Source organism: Sebastes umbrosus, chromosome 1 (assembly GCF_015220745.1).
Source record: "Sebastes umbrosus isolate fSebUmb1 chromosome 1, fSebUmb1.pri, whole genome shotgun sequence".
Classification (NCBI taxonomy): Eukaryota; Metazoa; Chordata; class Actinopteri; order Perciformes; family Sebastidae; genus Sebastes; species Sebastes umbrosus.
In genome coordinates, this window is record NC_051269.1 from 1,126,001 (window position 1) to 1,146,485 (window position 20,485).

The 20,485-nt window shown below is 39.0% G+C and overlaps 1 protein-coding gene and 1 long non-coding RNA gene across 2 annotated transcripts; both read left to right on the forward strand.

The window, feature by feature from the left end:
• Positions 1-3,434: 3,434 nt before the first annotated feature.
• LOC119498068 (odorant receptor 131-2-like) lies at positions 3,435-13,584 on the forward strand. Its single transcript, XM_037786556.1, has 5 exons — positions 3,435-4,351; positions 5,080-5,234; positions 7,535-7,675; positions 12,394-12,658; positions 12,766-13,584. The coding sequence occupies exons 2-5, from the start codon at positions 5,089-5,091 to the stop codon at positions 13,174-13,176; spliced, it is 963 nt and encodes a 320-aa protein (XP_037642484.1). The 5' UTR covers positions 3,435-4,351; positions 5,080-5,088; the 3' UTR covers positions 13,177-13,584.
• Positions 13,585-19,535: 5,951 nt separating this feature from the next.
• LOC119498078 lies at positions 19,536-20,406 on the forward strand. Its single transcript, XR_005209041.1, has 3 exons — positions 19,536-19,727; positions 19,887-20,204; positions 20,364-20,406. It is a non-coding gene; the product is annotated as an uncharacterized LOC119498078 (long non-coding RNA).
• The last annotated feature ends 79 nt before the right edge of the window (positions 20,407-20,485 follow it).

Here is a 20,485-nt window from a genome sequence, read left to right on the forward strand (position 1 = left end):
TGAAACCTGCCAGACACACCTGACGGTTAAGATCAGAGTCAGCACTCTGCACATATTGACCGTAATCTTTTCTTGTAAAATGTACGGTGTAATCGGTAACACCGCTGTTGTTACAACTTTATTAACTGGTGGGAAAAATTCCTCACCATCACATCACTAATATGGCACCAACCATGTCATACCAGCTTGTCACAAAGGAGGCTAGATAACGCTCCTAACTTACACTAAATTTTGGCGAGGAAAAACTGTCATGTCCATTTTCCAAGGGGTCCCTTGACCTCTGACCTCCAGATATGTGAATGAAAACGGGTTCTATGGGTACCCACGAGTCTCCCCTTTACAGACATGCCCACTTTATGATAATCACATGCAGTTTGGGGGCAAGTCATAGTCAAGTCAGCACACTGACACACTGACAGCTGTTGTTGCCTGTTGGGCTGCAGTTTGCCATGTTGTGATTTGAGGACATTGTGTTATGCTAAATGCAGTACCTGTGAGGGTTTCTGGACAATATCTGTCATTGTTTTGTGTTGTTAATTGATTCCCAATAATAAATATATATATACTGGGAAAAAAAAGGGAGGCACGGGAGAACCAGAACCAGGACTGAGCGGGGCAGACTGTCAGATCCTGCTGCAGTAAAATGAGAGGTTTTCTAAAGGGACTCTGGTGCTTGGACCGGCAAAATCAACACAAAATTGAAGTTCCTTGTAGTAGCTTTGAATCTGGAAACTAACAACACCCGTTTTAAGAAAAGGTTTTGAGGACGCCAAGCTAAACGGATCCTCTACAGATGCAGTAAAAGTGGGATATATAACTCATCATTTTAAAAATTAACTCTAGTATCTGTTGCAGGTTGGTGGAATACAAAAACACACAGTAACATTCAATAACATAGTAGTGAACTGCTGGGGTCACTAGTATATTAATAATGCACATATCATACAGATACATGACTTACACGTCTATTATTGATCATCACAGTACTGCAGTGTTGATTACTTCATGAGATGCAAAGTAAAGATCACAAAATCTCTCATTCATAGTTTAAACATTTACATTCAAACTGTACAGTAGAGTCGAGGGCTGCAACTAATAATTATTTTTTTAATATCGATAAATCTGTCAATTATTTTCTTAATTAATTGTCTATAAAATGTCAGAATAAAATGAAAAATGACCATCACAGTTTCCCAGAACCCCAAATGATGTCCCCAAATGTCTCGTTGTGTCTGAACAGTTAAACAACCCCAAATATTGAATTTAGAGTGATAAAACATCATATCCTCACACTGGAGAAACTAAAATGACTCAAATAATTAATCAGTTATCAAAACGGTTGCAGTTTCCTTTTTGGTTGATCAACTAAATTGCTCAATTGGCTAATTGTTTCAGGGTTATTCCTTAACTAGACACTATCACTCATCGTACAGTTGACCCGATAGCAAAGGAAGGACCCCCCCCCTCGGCCGAAGCTAAACTACAAACAGAGGTCAGTTTCAGTGAAGGCCCTGGTTCTGTCCATGGAGACGATTGTGTCTGTTCGAGGAAGCACAAATTACAGGGCGATGTGCACATGCGCAATAGTCACATCGCAGGATGTGCGATGGCGGCAAATGAACTCCAACACGTCATGCTGCAACTTTTTTGCTGCTTGATACGAAAGGAAAACTCTCACAGTTCTCATTATCAGGACTAATGCAGTGTTTCCCAATAATTACAGATGGAGTAGGCCCGCAAGCTGTTTTAATATTTAATAGCTAGACAGGATACTATTAATTGTTGCAACTAACTCTGCCTTTTCTATCTTATTCAGGTTGGAGGTATATGAAATGGCATGTCCACGCATATAAGCTTTGAAAGTTTCCCACAAAATTGATCTATAGATCTCCGGGACATCATTAATGTCAAGGGGAGGTGAAGCTATTCAAACATACTATGGCTGCTGCACTGCAGCCGTATGGGTTTATAAAGTGTGTCTGGAGACAATAATTCTACAACACGCTGTAAATTTCTAGCACAACTCTCTAGTGAACAAAGCTCTCGTGGGCCACAGACTCCTGATGATGAGCTCGTTCTATTTCATGTCATTTTCTAACTATCTGATCCGCAGCGATCCCCGACCACTCGTCTCACAGCCGGCTGCACATAGAGACCGATGTTATGTGTCCAGCTCGGAGGACTAAAGGCTGGTTGTGATTAAAATGAGCTTGTAGCTCGTTGTCTACCTCACTACGGTTAGAAAGAGCCCTCGTTGGTGTTTTAACTCTGTTTCTCTGATGAGTTATTGATCCGGGGAGTTTGAATCTGTGAATATCTTTCACACTTTACCAAACTATCCAAGTTAGCAAAAGTTGACACTGTACAGATGTTTTGTTGGGCCGATATCCAATGAGAAGCCTTGATGAGCAACGTCATGACAACAACTCTGACTAGTCACAATGTAGTTATAGATATCTCTGTTAATTCCTGATAGAAAAGCTCAGCTGTTAAATGTTAAAACAGCTCGCCATACAAAGCGTTCAGAACATTAACAGCATTTCATTCATTACATGTTAACAAAGTTTATTATCATTCTTTAAAGGTTTTATGAGCTGAAATGAGAGTTCAGATTTTGCAGAATGTTTCACACAACATAATCTTTTTAATTTGGTCCCAGTGTGATGATGATGATGATGATGATGATGATGATGATGATGATGATGATGACGATGATGATGATATTGGCGGGGGAGATGGAATGTATCTCTCTATGACATTACCTGTCATTTCATCACAGTGTGATGTCATCACATTGTGATGTCATCAGCCTTCCTTTTATGTTGGCTGTGAAGTTTTGATCCTTTGACGTACGATTCTTATGGATAGACCAACACATTTAAATCTTACACACTTGCTGAGATTGTTAACAGACCGGTAACCGGTTGAACATTAACAATCGACGAGGGTGACTGCATTATTTACATCTCCATGGGACAAGCGTTATTGTTACCAAGCTCTTCAGAGCTGACGACCAAAGTAGTTGAACTCCTAAAGAGCCAAGAAGCCTGGGAGGAAAAATACAAGGCTCTGAAGGAGCTCTCAACAGAAATGTCCGAGAGAGAACAGAACTGGGAGAGGAGACTAAAACAGTTGGAGGACGACAACAATGATGATGATGATGATGATGATAATGATGTGGGGGGGATGGAATGTATCGCTCTATGACACTACCTGTCATCTCATCACAGTGTGATGTCATCACAATCCCATGACATCACATTGTGATGTCATCACATTCTCATGACATCACATTGTGATGTCATCACAAATGTGATGTCATCACATTCCCATAACATCACATTGTGATGTCATCACAAATGTGATGTCATCACATTCCCATGACATCACATTCCCATGACATCACAGTGTGATGTCATCACATTCTCATGACATCACAGTGCCCTTGTGGGCTCCCAGTGCGACTGTCAACCGGGGCGGACTGTCCTCAGTTCGAGGGGGGGGGTCTATGGGCGATGTCGGCAACCAACCCGACCCGTCTTGAAACACGAACCCCGTCTCGTTAACCACACTTTGAGGGTGTGACTTCATCACCGTTCATATCTATACAACCAGAGTGATTAGGGTTTACTTGAGCACAAAGTTCTTCATAGATCTATCCTCTTCGTGTTGCTCCTAAAGTGCACCACATTGATGCATTTAACTTGTAAATGTTCAACATTTCAGGGTGAAAATTCCAGTATTTTTTTTGTACCGCAGAAAAATAAAAAAATTACAATCTCAGTTTTTTCCAATATTGTGCCGCCTCAGCACACGATAACACTGACTACAATGATAAAGCTTCGACCAGGCAGTACATTAAGCAGTATAACGCTGTTTCATGTGAGTTGTTTGATTTGTTTGGTGTGAGGTTGGAGTGCAAGGCCTGACCATTAACAGTCTGCCATCATAGTGGTCCCATCTGACGGGTTGGTGGTGTCAACAAATCCTCATCTGGGTCTCTCCTCTTTGAAAATAATCTCTAAAACTTTCATTTTGATGAAGGCAAACCGCATCACATTAATGATAATGAACAAACTTCTGCGTAACCTTTTGTATTCATCAACAACGAGCACAGCTGCTATAAATACTAAAGAAGTGTGTTGAGTAATAACGGATTAGAAGTTTATTTTACAACCACTAAATCAAATCTGACATATAGACATGCCGATGTCCCTTCCTCACTCCCCACCTCGCAGAATAATAATCTCATCTCACTGCATATGAAAATCTATATGAAGTGCATCTCTTCCTGGTCCTCTCACTGCTTACAGACAGTTGGTATCTCGACATAGAGCAGTGTGGTGTTGAAGTAAGTTTCACTTTATTTCTTCAAACTTTACATTTCAAGTGTATCTTAAAAAGTCAGACGGCAGCAGAAGAATAAAGTTGTGTCCTCGTTATCATCTCACCACAGTTAGAAACGAAAGAGGCGTTGTTAGATTTACTATATGAGATAAGAATGAAGCTGCTCCTCCTCACACAGACACTAATAGAACTTGAAGTACCCAACAGGACATTTTAAATTCAGTCAGTTCATTTCATTACAGACAACATCTGCAGCTTTAATCCAAAATTGTCCTTTTTTCTGTATTTTTTTACTTGCTTAGCCTCGATTACAAAACGTAATGATGAAGACAAACTCTTTAAATTGTATTCATACCGTTCAGATTAGAAAATGTGATACTTTATTTTGTTCTTAATATATTTGAAATGTTTTAATGAAGCTTCCTAATCATAGACTTATTATCTGTTTATAAATCACAACTTTAGTTTTAATGTAATCGTAGGCTCTGTTATAAATGAGATCCTACTTTATCCAGACTTTATCTCTGTCGTAGTTCTTCTGTTGTATTTCTTCTTAATCGTGTGACATTTTTAGATGAATCCAGTCTTTGGAAGACATTTGATGTGAACTGACCCACTTCCAGCACAGTGAGAAATGATTAAGAGAAGAAATAATGTGCTATATTTTCATCTAAATGACACCTTTTGGATTAATTTGTATTTTCCATTTGTTCTGTGGTTTGTGTCTTCCAGCACGGAGACATGAACTCGACCGGACGTCTGGACAAGTGGAACAGCGCTTTCGCAAAGAACTTCATCACCTTCGCCCTTGGCTTCATCATCAACTGCATCAACGGAGCGTTTGTCTACACCTACTTTAAGAGCCAGGTCTTCTACAGAGACCCCAGGTGATAGACGGACCCGGGGTGATTCCTTTTCTTTTAAACAAATATGTGAAGATGGTTACAGTAAAAATCGATTATATTTGATATTCAGATCTGATGAGTTGTTTGGTCGTGTAATTTAATATACACTACTGTTGAAAAGTTATCAATCAGCTGTTCTACTGATGTTCTTCTTTCCTTCAATAATTACTTTTAACAGAAATAGAAACAGAATAATTCAGACACCGAGGCTGTATTCAAAACCGCCTACTACATACTACTGAGGAACGCAGTATACAGTATACAGTACACAGTACACAGTATACAGTTTACAGTATACAGTATACAGTTTACAGTATACAGTACATAGTATACAGTATACAGTTTACAGTACACAGTATACAGTATACAGTATACAGTATACAGTTTACAGTATACAGTACATAGTATACAGTATACAGTACACAGTACACAGTACACAGTTTACAGTATACAGTATACAGTGTACAGTATACAGTGTACAGTATACAGTATACGGTACATACTGCATACTGTGTTCCAGTGATATATTTAGCAGTATACTAGACGAGGCTTTAGTCTTTAAACCAGCTCTTAAAGCTCTGGACAAAAACAAACTCGTACCACTATTACAATATTATCAAAAAATACAACTTTCTTTTTTTTCTTCTTGACTTTATGAGATACTGCAGGTTTAAACTATTAATTCTAACAGCTCATGGTGAAGTCAGACAAACAGGATCATCAACGAGGAGAGACGGGAAATATAAAATATTGATCAGCAACATTTACTCCGACTGCTTTTTCAGTTCCGCCGACTAAACGCTGGACTGATCTCCCTCCAGATATCAGAGTCATGTGTTGTCTCAGCAGGTATCTCGTCTTTCCCTTGTGGATCAGGACGTATACTGCTGGTATAGTATGAGGCTTTAGAATACAGCATAAATGTTTTATTTACATTTGAAAGTAGTGGATGTCCCCGCAGTGTTGCATGATGGGAGAATACTGTTGAACACGGACTGCACGACATGAGGGAAATATGTGATAATGTTGTTAAATATTACAATAAGGATATTACTTGTGATAAACAAACAGATATTAAAGTGTACTCAGTTCTGCTGCTTTCAGTATTCTGCTAAAATACCAAAAATTGCTTGTTGTGTTAAGAATGAAGGAAATTATTTCCAACATTGAACTGAACACAAAAGAATAATAGTTGCATGTTAAAGTGCAGATTTCTCCTGATGCTCTCTTTCAACTAAGTCAAAACAAAATTCCTGACTGAAACATCACAGTGTTGACATCACAACGACTATTAAAAAATGATACAGTGCAGCTGGAACTTGGATGTTGAATTAGTTTTCAGTGAGCCTCAGTGATCATTATTGAACCTCAACGGGTCAACTTGGCTCTAAATACTGAGTTAGTCCCTCTGCAGTCGACTCAGTGGTGAGACTGGAGAGGGTTCAACTGGGATTATGTTCATCTGATATTACAGTAGTTTAGTATTCTGCTTTGCTAAATCATCACGTTGTAGCTGTAAATTCCAGCTTGTTCTCGGCTGCATTATTGTGACGTTGACACTGAAACAGGAACCTGTTCACATGTTGATGCTCAGCTTCAGTTTCTTTCACCAATAACTGATTTATTCTGTTCTGATTCAACTGGTGCTCAGAGGGATCCACGTCTCTCTCAGTCTGGTTGAACCGTTGGACAGCGTTTTGTTCTGCATGTACTAAACTAAAAAACATCTATTAGTAAAGAGGACTTTCTGCAAACTAAAAGCATCAAACACCATTCAGACATATGTGAAAAATACCAGTAAATTATCAGTAAAATATGTGAAAAATATCCAAAACATGTCCAAAAAATGATTATTAAAACATGTGAAAAAAATGTTGACAAATTTCCGAACGGTTTTCGAAAAGTTTTGGAAAATATCAGAAAAATATTAGTAAAGTATCTGAAAAATATGATGTGAAAACTAAACTAAATAACATCTATTAGTAAAGAGGACTTTTTACAAGCTAAAAGCATTAAAGAGCATTCAGACATGTAGAGTCGTCCTCTCACACATCTGACTGACTCAATCAAACTCTGTGGCAGCACGTTAACAACTTTTCAGCCGTTGTGTGTTTTGCCACATGTTGTGATTGTGAGTGATTTAGTGATTTGAACCGAGTTTGGAGCTGACTGAAAATTCAACATTCTCTCCTCTTTCCTATAAACTCTCTTCTCATCTTGCTTATTTTGCTCTTGTCCTTCCTCGTCTCCTTCACTCTTCCTCCTCTATAACTCCTCTGCAGGTATGTGCTGTACATCCATCTGGTGATAAACGACATGATCATGCTGACGCTTTCTGTGCTGCTGCAGATCATGACCTACACCATTCCCACGAGCCTCGCTTCCTGCTGCATCCTGCTGCTCATCTTAGTCACTGCCAACAAGTAGGTGTTTAAGGAAGAGTAAACCACAGAACACCAGTTTATCAAGATGGACATTTGATATGAAGAATAAAAGAGCAAGCAGCCATTTAACATTTATAAATCACTGGCTTTCAGTCTAAATACTTCTTTAATTAATTCATAAATAAATTCTTAATAAATTCAAGATTCCTTTATTGTCACTACACAGAGTAGAGTGAAATGTGAAGCAGTCCTGATGGTGCAATCACACAGAACAGACATTATAAAAGATACAACCTTTATCCAATACAAGCTTAACCTACTAAACTACTTAATGAAATCAAATCAAATCTCTTTAACACTTTACATGAATAAACAAATCAATGTTTGAACCTGCTGTTCAAATACACAGAAACTTCACATTAAAGATATAATCAATAATCAATAAAGGTAAACCAAAGAGTAGCCCCTCCCACCTCCATCATGTTACTAAATAAAGCCATAATCCATGCAGCCAGGAACTCTGCTGACTGCAACGATGCCTCCCGTTTACGAGTCCGTCTACAAGTCCGTCTACGACGAACTGGTCCTGAGTTGTGGAAGGGGCGGGGCTTAGATTTAGGGGCGGGATCTGCGGTCTCTGCGTCCTCAGGTGAATAGACAGGAAGACGCCTCGCGTCATGGAAACAGCCTCTGTGCTCTACTGTATCCTGTCGGTACAACTGTATTTTTGTTTAAATATATCTTGTTTCTAGGCTACATATCTACAGACTATCAGACTACTATAGGCAGGGGAAGTGCATTATTATCATACTGTCGGAGATGTGTCAGTGTGTTTTTGTTCCGCTGCTTTGCGCGGAGCTGACACCCGCTCGCTCTATCTCATCCCCAGCTCTCTGAAGCTCTGTACGCCGCTGTTTCCTGGCAAAGACAGCGGTGTCGGTAGCACTGAGGTCACCGGCTCTCTGCCGGTACAATAACCTTTTATTTTGATGTTAAAGGTCCCATATTGTAAAAAGTGAGATTTTAATGTCTTTTATATTATAAAGCAGGTTTAAGTGATATATAAATACTGTGAAACTATCAAAACGCTCAATATATGGAGACATACACACAGCCCGTATTCAGAAACTGGGGGTTTGAAACAAGCTGTTAGGATTTCTGTCCATTTGTGATGTCACAAATCTACAATATTTAGACCATTACACGGTTTTAAATGTAAACATACCAAATGTGTCTCAGTATATTTCCTGTTGCAGTGTATGTGAATGAGATCAGCTGACAGGAAAAAATGGACCCAGTTGCCTAGCAACGCAATTCCGTTGAAATGCACTAAAACGGAGCGTTTCAGACAGAGGGTGTATTCAGTCAGACAGGATGAGAAAAATAATGTGTTTTTTGAACATTAAAGCATGTAAACATGTTCTAGTAGAAACCCAAAATACAAGTATGAACCTGAAAATGAGCACGATATGGGACCTTTAATAAAATGTGCCCGAATTCATAAATATGTAGGATATCACTACTGACATTCCTGTAGTATTACATGGCAGCGTCTGCTGTGTTAGCCGTGTGTTTACTACGTGTTTATTTGCATACAGAACGGGGAATCCGATCCGATCACAAGAGCTTCTATTATTTAAAGTTTTACTGTAGATGTCATCCTGATCACCATGACAACCAACATCATCATCATCATCATCAGGACGACACAGTCACATGTTCCTCAAAGACTCAGAGAAGAAAATTCAGTATATGTTGAAATACATCATCATCACCTTCTATTACTGTTGTCCCACAGTCACAGCGACCTTCACTGGTAGAACCTTCAGCGGGTGATTCTCAGTGGCAATGTATGGAAACATCCTCTCAGTGAAAGTGTGTGTGATTGTGTGTATGAGTGTGTCAGTATCAGTATCAGAGAACGACAGCTGTCCTTCGTTCCAGTCCAGATTCACTCAGATCATCTGGAGCTTCTTCTGCACTGGGAGATCAGTGAACGGACCCGATGGGGAGAACCTTCTGTACTCACCATTAGAGAATCATATTGTCCATAATCCAGACCGTATGTCTCCCTTCCTCTGGGCAGACTCTGCTGCCACACCCAGAGACCAGCATGTACTGTCTCCGACCTGGACGTCCCAGCTGTGAGTCCCTGAGTTAAAGCCCTCGGAGCCCAGGACGGAGTAGTAATCATGAATCCTCTCTGGATTATCAGGAAGCTGCTGTCTCTCTGCTCGTCTCACACTGGTCAGATCTTTGGACATGAGTTCTGGATCAGCGGTGTTTGGGTCCAGAATCACAGGAGTGTAGCAGACCATGTCCTTCATCTTGTTCCAGATGTTGAAGGTCAGGTTGCCCAGGTGTTTGGCCTGGTCTATCAGAGCTCCTGAGTCCAGCTGTGGATCCTCCAGCAGGGGGCGCTGCTGGACTCTTTCCACTGCGACCTTGTAGTTGAGCAGGAACGAGACGTCTTCGTCTCTCAGCTCGTCCTCTGTGGCTCTGACCGCGTCTGAAAGAGCTGCTATCTCTCTGCTCACAGCCTCCATATTCTCCTTCATCATCTGACTCTTCTGCTCCTCTTCCTCCCTCAATGCAGCCATCCTGGCCTCCTCTTCCTCTTCTAGAAACTGGTGAAGCTTCTTAAACTCCTCCTTAATCTGCGTCTCTGTGTGTCGGGCCTGGACCTTCAGCTGTTCTGCTGTTTGATCAAACTTCACTTTAACTTCTTTAAAATCCTTTAACTTCTCCTTTAAGGGCTCCAGAGTTTCCTGAAGTTCCTTCTTGTGTTGTCGTGCAGCTTCATCAATGGATGTGAATCTGTGATCGATGTGTGTTTCTGAATCTCTGCAGACGTTACACACCGGCTGCTGATGGTCCAGGCAGAAGAGTTTGAGTGTCTCAGAGTGCAGACTGCAGAGAGTCTCAGAAGCTCTCTGATCTCTCTCACACAGCTTCTTTAAATCCAAGTTATCGAATAGAGCCATTGAAGATCTTCTCTTACAAAGTGGACACTCTTGGACGTGTTTCTCCGTCCACTACTTCTGCAGACAGGCCTTACAGAAGCTGTGGCTACACGACAGGGTGACAGGATCTTTAAAGACGTCGTGGCAGACAGAACAGCAGAGATCGTCCTCTAATCTGGACGCCATTTCGTCTCCGAGCGAAGCTGTAAACACAGCAGGCAGACGGCTCAGCCACTTCCTGTTCTCTGAAAGTTACTTTCACTTTGAGTCTTTGTTCTTGTAAAACTCTGGTTCAGTTTGTGGACTCAGCAGCTGGTTGAAGTGGTGGTATTCCAGTATTCCCAGTATTCCCTCCTGTAGATGTCCTCTCTCAGTGGAAGTGGTGGTTTTGGTCTGAAGGTGAATCTTATCTTCCGTCTCTCAGTGTGTGTTTGAGTGTGTGGTCTCAGAGAGGCAGAATAACAACCTGTTTCCTGGTTTGTCTCAAGGATATTAAATGAAGGCTGAGACGCCGTCTTTGACCCCGTGGAGCTGTGACTCATGCTCAGTGTGACTGGAGCTGTGATGTTGGAGGGTTACAGCAGATGGCACTAGAAATAAAGAGCTGGTACCCACTCAGGTGCTCTTTGGGTGGACTCGGACTGACTGAATTTTGTGGGTATATGCTTTCTATTTTTCAGATAGAAATCATTTGTTTATGGTCCTTTATTTAAGATCTTTAAATAACTGCAGAGTTGTAATTCTCACCCATGGAGTGGTAGGACACCCTGCCTATATTTGACACAACATGCTTTTGTATTAACCCTCTGAGACCCGACCAACTTTACTGTCTTTCAGTTTTAAAGCTAGAGTGAAGAGACTGGTATCATCTGAAAGTACAAAACCTGATGAATCCATCGGTACCAACCATGTCACACTAGAGGTTAAATAACGCTCCAAACTTACGCTAAATTCTGGCGAGGAAAAACTGTCATGACCATTTTCAAAGGGGTCCCTTGACCTCTGACCTCCAGATCAGTGAATGTAAATGGGTTCTATGGGTACCCACGAGTCTCCTCTTTACAGACATGCCCACTTTATGATAATCACATGCAGTTTGGGGCAAGTCATAGTCAAGTCAGCACACTGACACACTGACAGCTGTTGTTGCCTGTTGGGCTGCAGTTTGCCATGTTATGATCTGATCATATTGTTTTATGCTAAATGCAGTACCTGTGAGGGCTTCTGGATCAATATCTGTCATTGTTTTGTGTTGTTCATTGATTTCCAATAATAAATATATACATACATTTGCATAAAGCAGCATATTTGTCCACTCCCATGTTGATAAGAGGATTAAATACTTGACAAATTTCCCTTTAAGGTTCATTTAGAACAGATAAAAAAAAGTACAATAGTTGCCTCTGAGATGTAGTAGAGTAAAAAGTACAAACTGTACTACTTCAATACTTCTTGGGACTAATTTAGTTTATAAAAGTATACTTCAAGTGTAAGTATTGTACTGATAGTTTACTAGTTATATACTTGTAGCCCAATTCTTATTTTATGAAAGTACACTTTAAAGTATACTCTCAGTAAACTACTATTTTAATAGTTTTTACTGCAAGTATACTTGTAAGTTTTCTCAAGTGAACTGATAGTACTTAGCCAAATATACCATAGAGTAGTTAGTATTAAGCTTGTGTTTAGTTGGTGTCTGGTAACTCCTCAGGCTTTTGTAGACGTGCACGCTGCTTTACAGTTTGTACATTGAATCCTAAACAAATGAAATGTTGTGTGTTTGTGCTGATCCAGGAACAGCCCTCTGAACCTGGCTGGCATGGCAGTGAAGCGTTACATTGCCGTTTGTCGACCTCTTCATCACGTCCAGATCTGCACCGTGCAGCGAGCCTACGCTCTCATCGCACTCATCTGGGTCGTCTCCTTCATCCCTGCCCTCACAGATATCCTCATCATCCTCGCCACCCAGCCCCCGTCTGTCTTCTCGAGGGTCGTCGTCTGTTACCCTCTCAACGTGTACACCACGCCGTACCACAAGGCCCAGAGTGTGGTGGTCCAGGTGGAACAGAGATGAATTCTGTTTACTGTGTTCCAGGTTTTATTTTCATTTCCTGTCTTGATGACTTCACTGATGGAGATTAAAGTGTCTTCACGTCTTCCCCTCAGATCCTTCTGTTGTCCTTCGTCTTCCTGACTCTCATCATCACCTACCTGAAGGTCCTCTGCGCCGCCTGGGCAGTTTCTGGTTCTAACCAGGCCTCGGCCAGAAACGCCCGCAACACCATCCTGCTGCACGGAGTCCAGCTCCTCATCTGCATGTTGACCTTCATCTCTCCCTTCATCAATGTCCTTCTAGCCACCGCCTGGCCTCGTGAAATAACCAGCATCTTCTTCACCAGCTTCCTGTTTACCAACGTGCTTCCACGTCTGCTCAGTCCGCTCATCTACGGCGTCAGAGACCAGAAGTTCAACACACACATCAGGCTGCACTTCTGCTGCAAGTTCAGCAGCTCTGAAGAAAAGAGGGTGAAGCTGAGGGTGGGAGCCCGGAGAGGGTCCAAACAGGTGTTACACTGAATGGCCTTTATAGACTACACCTGCTACTACTACCATGTTTAAATAACACTGAACCACACACGCTCATTCTGGTGTGAACTGAAAGGATGCATGTAGACCTACATGATCTTTGAATGGGCTAAAACCTGCAGAACAGAACTGATCTAATGCTTTCAGGCCCACTTTTGATGTGTAAAAGCTACATTTGGGTCTTAAAGTCACCAGCTATAATAGTAATTGTACCTATTTATGAACTGCAGTAGTACAATACAAATGTCAGTGTCCCATAGGGCAGCTCAGGGAGCATGAATAAAGAAAAAAGGCCTTAAAATTCAGTTGCTTTAGCCATTATTTCTCATTAAAAACTGTTTTTATTACTTTACCTTCAAATAATTCCAAACATATAAACAGTCTCACAATATAATACTATTCAAGGTTCATTTCATTTCATTGTCATTTCAACCATAAACAAAGGATGACAGCCGAGATGAAACTTTGGGAAACTTTTTCAGGATCAGGACTAAAAAAAACAAAAACTTAAAAAAAAATGCTTTTTAAAAATTAACTAATTTAATGAATTTATTATTGTATTATTATTATTATTATTATTATTATTATTATTATTATTATTATTTTAATTTTTATTATTATTATTATTTTCTCTTTGTCTTATTATTATTATTATTATTATTATTATTATTATTATTATTATTATTATTATCATTATCATTATTATTATTATTATTATTATTATTGTCATTGTCATTTTTATTTATTTATTTTATTTTAATGCTGATGTTGTTTTCTCTTGTGTACTTATTTTGTTTGTTTCTAAGCTCAATTACTTAAAAAAAATGCTTCATAAACTATTTTAATTACAAACTGTAAATTGCATATATGAAAACAACCTTGAAAGAAAGGGGAAAAAATAAAGTATAAAAAAATAAAATGCATGCGGGCATAAAAATGATTTTAATGAATGTAAATCTGTTACATATTTTTATCGAAATATATTAACTTATTTTATTTTGTTGATATAAATCTGTGAATGAAATGAATAATTGAAAAGGTAGATGATGAAATGATAGATGATGACCTGCAGCATGTGACTCAGGTAATGTACTGTCTGTTAATTTGGGCCACACAACACAACAGTTTACAGCAGCTAATACAATTAAACATTTTAATGACAATTTACCCCAAATAGAATGTCAATAATATAATGACCCATACAGCTCCTGATCCATGGTGAAAAGGGGAATGGGTGGGGATGTTAATTGATTAAATATTAATCCTACACGTTAATGAAGATGACAGATATTTGGGTTAGTCACAGCTAATCTGTTATTTCACTTTGGTTCCATCTCCCTCCTAAAGGTCTGGGGACGGCCCGAAGCAATGACACCCATAAGCAAACTAAATACAAGGAGACAAACTCCGGCCACCTCTTTCCCAGGCTACACCAAACCCCTTAAAGGGGCTGTGGCTCAGAGGGCAGAGCAGGTCGTCCACCAATCGGAAGGTCGCTGGTTCAGATCACATGTCGATGTGTCCTTGAGCAAGACACTTAACCCCAAATTGCTCCCGAAGGCTGAGCCATCGGTGTGTGAATGAGTATTTAGATCCTGATGGGCAAAGTTGCCACCTTAGCAGCCTCTACCATCAGTGTGTGAATGTGTGTGTGAACAGGTGAATGCTGACATGCAGTGTAAAGAGCTTTGAGTGGTCAGAAGACTAGAGGAGTGATGTAGACATGCAAGTCCATTTACCATTTACCATACTGCCTGGGGTTTGGAGGCTGGAGAAAGACAAATAGGACAATCTATCAATATCGACGTATTTATCTATCTATTTATGTATTTAGGTTCAGTTTTGTGACATGAATTTAATATTTAATAAACTCAGTCATTTTAATGTTGGTGTGTGTTTTCTTTTGTATTGAACTTTAAATGGCTGTTGTAAACTACACAGTAGTGTAAAAAAATCTATAGTCATAAATAGTTTGTAATATATTTATTTATTCTGCTGTATGTTGGTGCAAACACCAAGTAGAAAAATAAGTCAAAAAAGTATAGATAATTATGTGCAACAGTAACTGATTTGCATTTACTATGTGCACGACTGCACAAAGTTACAATCAAACAGTATTTATAGATGTATTCTGTTCTCTGTTCTATGCTTTTATGTAATGATGAGTCTGATTACAGCACAAACACAACTTTAGATGACTGGAACACTAAGGATGCCAGCTACCGTAAAACCCCGAAGAAGAAGACATTTTGGTGGGTAGCGAGCAGCGGTGAAATGTTGCGATCGTCATTTCCGGTAAGTGCAGCGTTTTTGATTTGAGACGACCCCACCCTGTTGAAATTCATGCACTATTCAAGTAAGTACAGAGTGCATACAGTGCATAACATTGAAGTGTACTTGCGGAAGTACGTGGATTGGAACACAGCGCAGTTTTCTCTCAGAACAATTGAATTACAATATGTATATCTTCTTGTTATCTGGCTTAACTAACTCTAACAACCCCAATCCCGCTAAGCTGTCCTACAACGCAGGTTATCAAGTTGGTAAATCAACCCGGGGCTTTTCAATCTGGCTATGAGAAAGCTCACATAAAATGGGTGGTGTTTGTAGCATATAACCAATCACAGACATGGACAAGTATGCTGCTAAAATACACTCACAGTTGACAATCTCTACTCAGTTGGATAACATACATATTTTTTTCTTCAAAATAATGCTGCTTTTAAAGAATATGGCTGTTATTGATCTGTATTTCTTTATAACTTTAAAAAAATTATTGTCATAACATACTTGATCATTGTATCTCCCATGCCAGGTAAATAGGAGTTGGATGCAACTCGCATTGCTCAACACACAGCTTCACAACGTACACCAGACACTGCTGCACAGCAACACTGCCACTTTTCTGGATATTTAAATTTAGTTTTCCATACGTCATTTTGAATATTCATACATATCCTTTTATGTATTACAGGGATGTCATCGTCCTTTGATGTGATGTCATCGTCCTTCGATGTGATGTGATCGTCCTTTGATGTTGTCACACATTCTGGAACATTAGGCTAGTTTGGATAGACACATTGAAGCGTGCTGCCACAATACACTCACAGTTGACATCTCTACTCCGTTGGATATTTGTAACATACATATTTTTTTCTTCAAAATAATGCTTCTTTTCAAGAATATGGATGGTATTAATCTGTATTGGTTTTTAACATTAAAAAAAAAATTAATGTCATAAAATACTTGATCATTGTATCTCCAATGCCAGGTAAATATGAGTTGGATGCAACTCGCATTGCTCAACACACAGCTTCACAACGGTCACCAGACACTGCTGCACAGCAACACTGCCACTTTTCTGGACATTTAAATTTAGTTTTCCATACGTCATTTTGAATATTCATACATATCATTTTATGTATTACAGTGATGTCATCGTCCTTTGATGTGATGTCATCGTCCTTTGATGTGATGTAATCGTCCTTTGATATGATGTCATCGTCCTTTGATGTTTTCACACATTCTGGAACATTAGGCTAGTTTGGATCGACACATTGTAGCGTGCTGCCACAATACACTCACAGTTGACAATTTCTACTCAGTTGGATAACTGTAACATACATATTTTTTTCTTTAAAATGATGCTTCTTTTCAAGAATATGGCTGGTAATAATCTGTATTTGTTTTTAACTTTAAAAACAAATTATTGTCATGAAATACTTGATCATTGTATCTCCCATGCCAGGTAAATAGGAGTTGGATGCAACTCGCTTTGCTCAACACACAGTTTCACAATGTACACCAGACACTGCTGCACAGCAACACTGCCACTTTTCTGGACATTTAAATTTAGTTTTCCATACGTCATTTTGAATATTCATACATGTCTTTTCATGTATTACAGTGATGTCATCGTCCTTTAATGAGATGTCATCGTCCTTTTATGTGATGACATCGTCCTTTGATGTTTTCACACATTCTGGAACATTAGGCTAATTTGGGTAGACATTTGAAGCGTGCTGCTAAAATACACTCACAGTTGACAATCTCTACTCAGTTGGATATTTGTAACACATATTTTTTTCTTCAAAATAATGCTTCTTTTCAAGAATATGGCTGGTATTAATCTGTATTTGTTTTTAACTTTAAAAACAAATTATTGTCATGAAATACTTGATCATTGTATCTCCCATGCCAGGTAAATAGGAGTTGGATGCAACTCGCTTTGCTCAACACACAGCTTCACAACGTCCACCAGACACTGCTGCACAGCAACACTGCCACTTTTCTGGACATTTAAATTTAGTTTTCCATACGTCATTTTGAATATTCATACATATCGTTTTATGTATTACAGTGATGTCATCGTCAATTGATGTGATGTCTTCGTCCTTTGATGTGATGTCATCGTCCTTTAATGTGATGTCATCATCCTTTGATGTTTTCACACATTCTGGAACATTAGGCTAGTTTGGATCGACACACTGTAGCGTGCTGCCACAATACACTCACAGTTGACAATCTCTACTCAGTTGGATATTTGTAACATACATAATTTTTTCTTCGAAATAATGCTTCTTTTCAAGAATATGGATGGTATTAATCTGTATTTGTTTTTAACTTTAAAAACTAATTATTGTCATGAAATACTTGATCATTGTATCTCCCATGCCAGGTAAATATGAGTTGGATGCAACTCGCATTGCTCAACACACAGCATCACAATGTACACCAGACACTGCTGCACAGCAACACTGCCACTTCTCTGGACATTTAAATTTAGTTTTCCATACATCATTTTGAATATTCATACATGTCTTTTCATGTATTACAGTGATGTCATCGTCCTTTAATGAGATGTCATCGTCCTTTTATGTGATGACATCGTCCTTTGATGTTTTCACACATTCTGGAACATTAGGCTAATTTGGGTAGACATTTGAAGCGTGCTGCTAAAATACACTCACAGTTGACAATCTCTACTCAGTTGGATATTTGTAACATACATATTTTTTTCTTCAAAATAATGGTTCTTTTCAAGAATATGGCTGGTATAAATCTGTATTTGTTTTTAACTTTAAAAACAAATTATTGTCATGAAATACTTGATCATTGTATCTCCCATGCCAGGTAAATAGGAGTTGGATGCAACTCGCATTGCTCAACACACAGCTTCACAATGTACAACAGACACTGCTGCACAGCAACACTGCCACTTTTCTGGATATTTAAATTTAGTTTTCCATACGTCATTTTGAATATTCATACATATCCTTTCATGTATTACAGTGATGTCATCGTCCTTTGATGTGATGTCATCGTCCTTTGATGTGATGTAATCGTCCTTTGATGTGATGTCATCGTCCTTTGATGTTTTCACACATTCTGGAACATTAGGCTAGTTTGGATCGACACATTGTAGCGTGCTGCCACAATCCACTTACAGTTGACAATCTCTACTCAGTTGGATATTTGTAACATACATATTTCTTTCTTCAAAATAATGCTTCTTTTCAAGAATATGGCTGGTATTAATCTGTATTTGTTTTTAACTTTAAAAACAAATTATTGTCATGAAATACTTGATAATTGTATCTTCCATGCCAGGTAAATAGGAGTTGGATGCAACTCGCTTTGCTCAACACACAGCTTCACAACGTCCACCAGACACTGCTGCAGAGCAACACTGCCACTTTTCTGGACATTTAAATTTAGTTTTCCATACGTCATTTCGAATATTCATACATATACTTTTAAGTATTACAGTGATGTCATCGTCCTTTGATGTGATGTCATCGTCCTTCGATGTGATGTGATCGTCCTTTGATGTTGTCACACATTCTGGAACATTAGGCTAGTTTGGATAGACACATTGAAGCGTGCTGCCACAATACACTCACAGTTGACATCTCTACTCAGTTGGATATTTGTAACATACATATTTTTTTCTTCAAAATAATGCTTCTTTTCAAGAATATGGCTGGTATAAATCTGTATTTGTTTTTAACTTTAAAACAAATTATTGTCATGAAATACTTGATCATTGTATCTCCCATGCCAGGTAAATACGAGTTGGATGCAACTCGCATTGCTCAACACACAGCTTCACAATGTTCACCAGACACCGCTGCACAGCAACACTGCCACTTTTCTGGACATTTAAATTTAGTTTTCCATGCGTCATTTCGAATATTCATACATATCCTTTTATGTATTACAGTGATGTCATCGTCCTTTGATGTGATGTCATCGTCCTTTGATGTGATGTCATCGTCCTTTTGATGTGATGTCATTGTCCTTTGATGTTTTTACACATTCTGGAACATTAGGCTAGTTTGGATCGACACATTGTAGCGTGCTGCCACAATACACTCACAGTTGACAATCTCTACTCAGTTGGATATTTGTAACATACATATTTTTTTCTTCAAAATAATGGTTCTTTTCAAGAATATGGCTGGTATAAATCTGTATTTGTTTTTAACTTTAAAAACAAATTATTGTCATGAAATACTTGATCACTGTATCTCCCATGCCAGGTAAATAGGAGTTGGATGCAACTCGCATTGCTCAACACACAGCTTCACAATGTACAACAGACACTGCTGCACAGCAACACTGCCACTTTTCTGGATATTTAAATTTAGTTTTCCATACGTCATTTTGAATATTCATACATATCCTTTCATGTATTACAGTGATGTCATCGTCCTTTGATGTGATGTCATCGTCCTTTGATGTGATGTCATCGTCCTTTAATGTGATGTCATCGTCCTTTGATGTTTTTACACATTCTGGAACATTAGGCTAGTTTGGATCGACACATTGTAGCGTGCTGCCACAATACACTCGCGGTTGACAATCTCTACTCAGTTGGATATTTGTAACATACATATTTCTTTCTTCAAAATAATGCTTCTTTTCAAGAATATGGCTGGTATTAATCTGTATTTGTTTTTAACTTTAAAAACAAATTATTGTCATGAAATACTTGATAATTGTATCTCCCATGCCAGGTAAATAGGAGTTGGATGCAACTCGCTTTGCTCAACACACAGCTTCACAACGTCCACCAGACACTGCTGCAGAGCAACACTGCCACTTTTCTGGACATTTAAATTTAGTTTTCCATACGTCATTTCGAATATTCATACATATACTTTTAAGTATTACAGTGATGTCATCGTCCTTTGATGTGATGTCATCGTCCTTCGATGTGATGTGATCGTCCTTTGATGTTGTCACACATTCTGGAACATTAGGCTAGTTTGGATAGACACATTGAAGCGTGCTGCCA

Bases quoted from the DNA above. Each gene is read 5' to 3' on its own strand.
- LOC119498068 (XM_037786556.1), top strand. From the start codon at position 5,089: ATGAACTCGACCGGACGTCTGGACAAGTGGAACAGCGCTTTCGCAAAG. The intron at 5,235-7,534 runs GTGATAGACGGA...ACTCCTCTGCAG, and splicing joins GTCTTCTACAGAGACCCCAG to GTATGTGCTGTACATCCATC. The intron at 12,659-12,765 runs GTGGAACAGAGA...TCTTCCCCTCAG, and splicing joins CCCAGAGTGTGGTGGTCCAG to ATCCTTCTGTTGTCCTTCGT.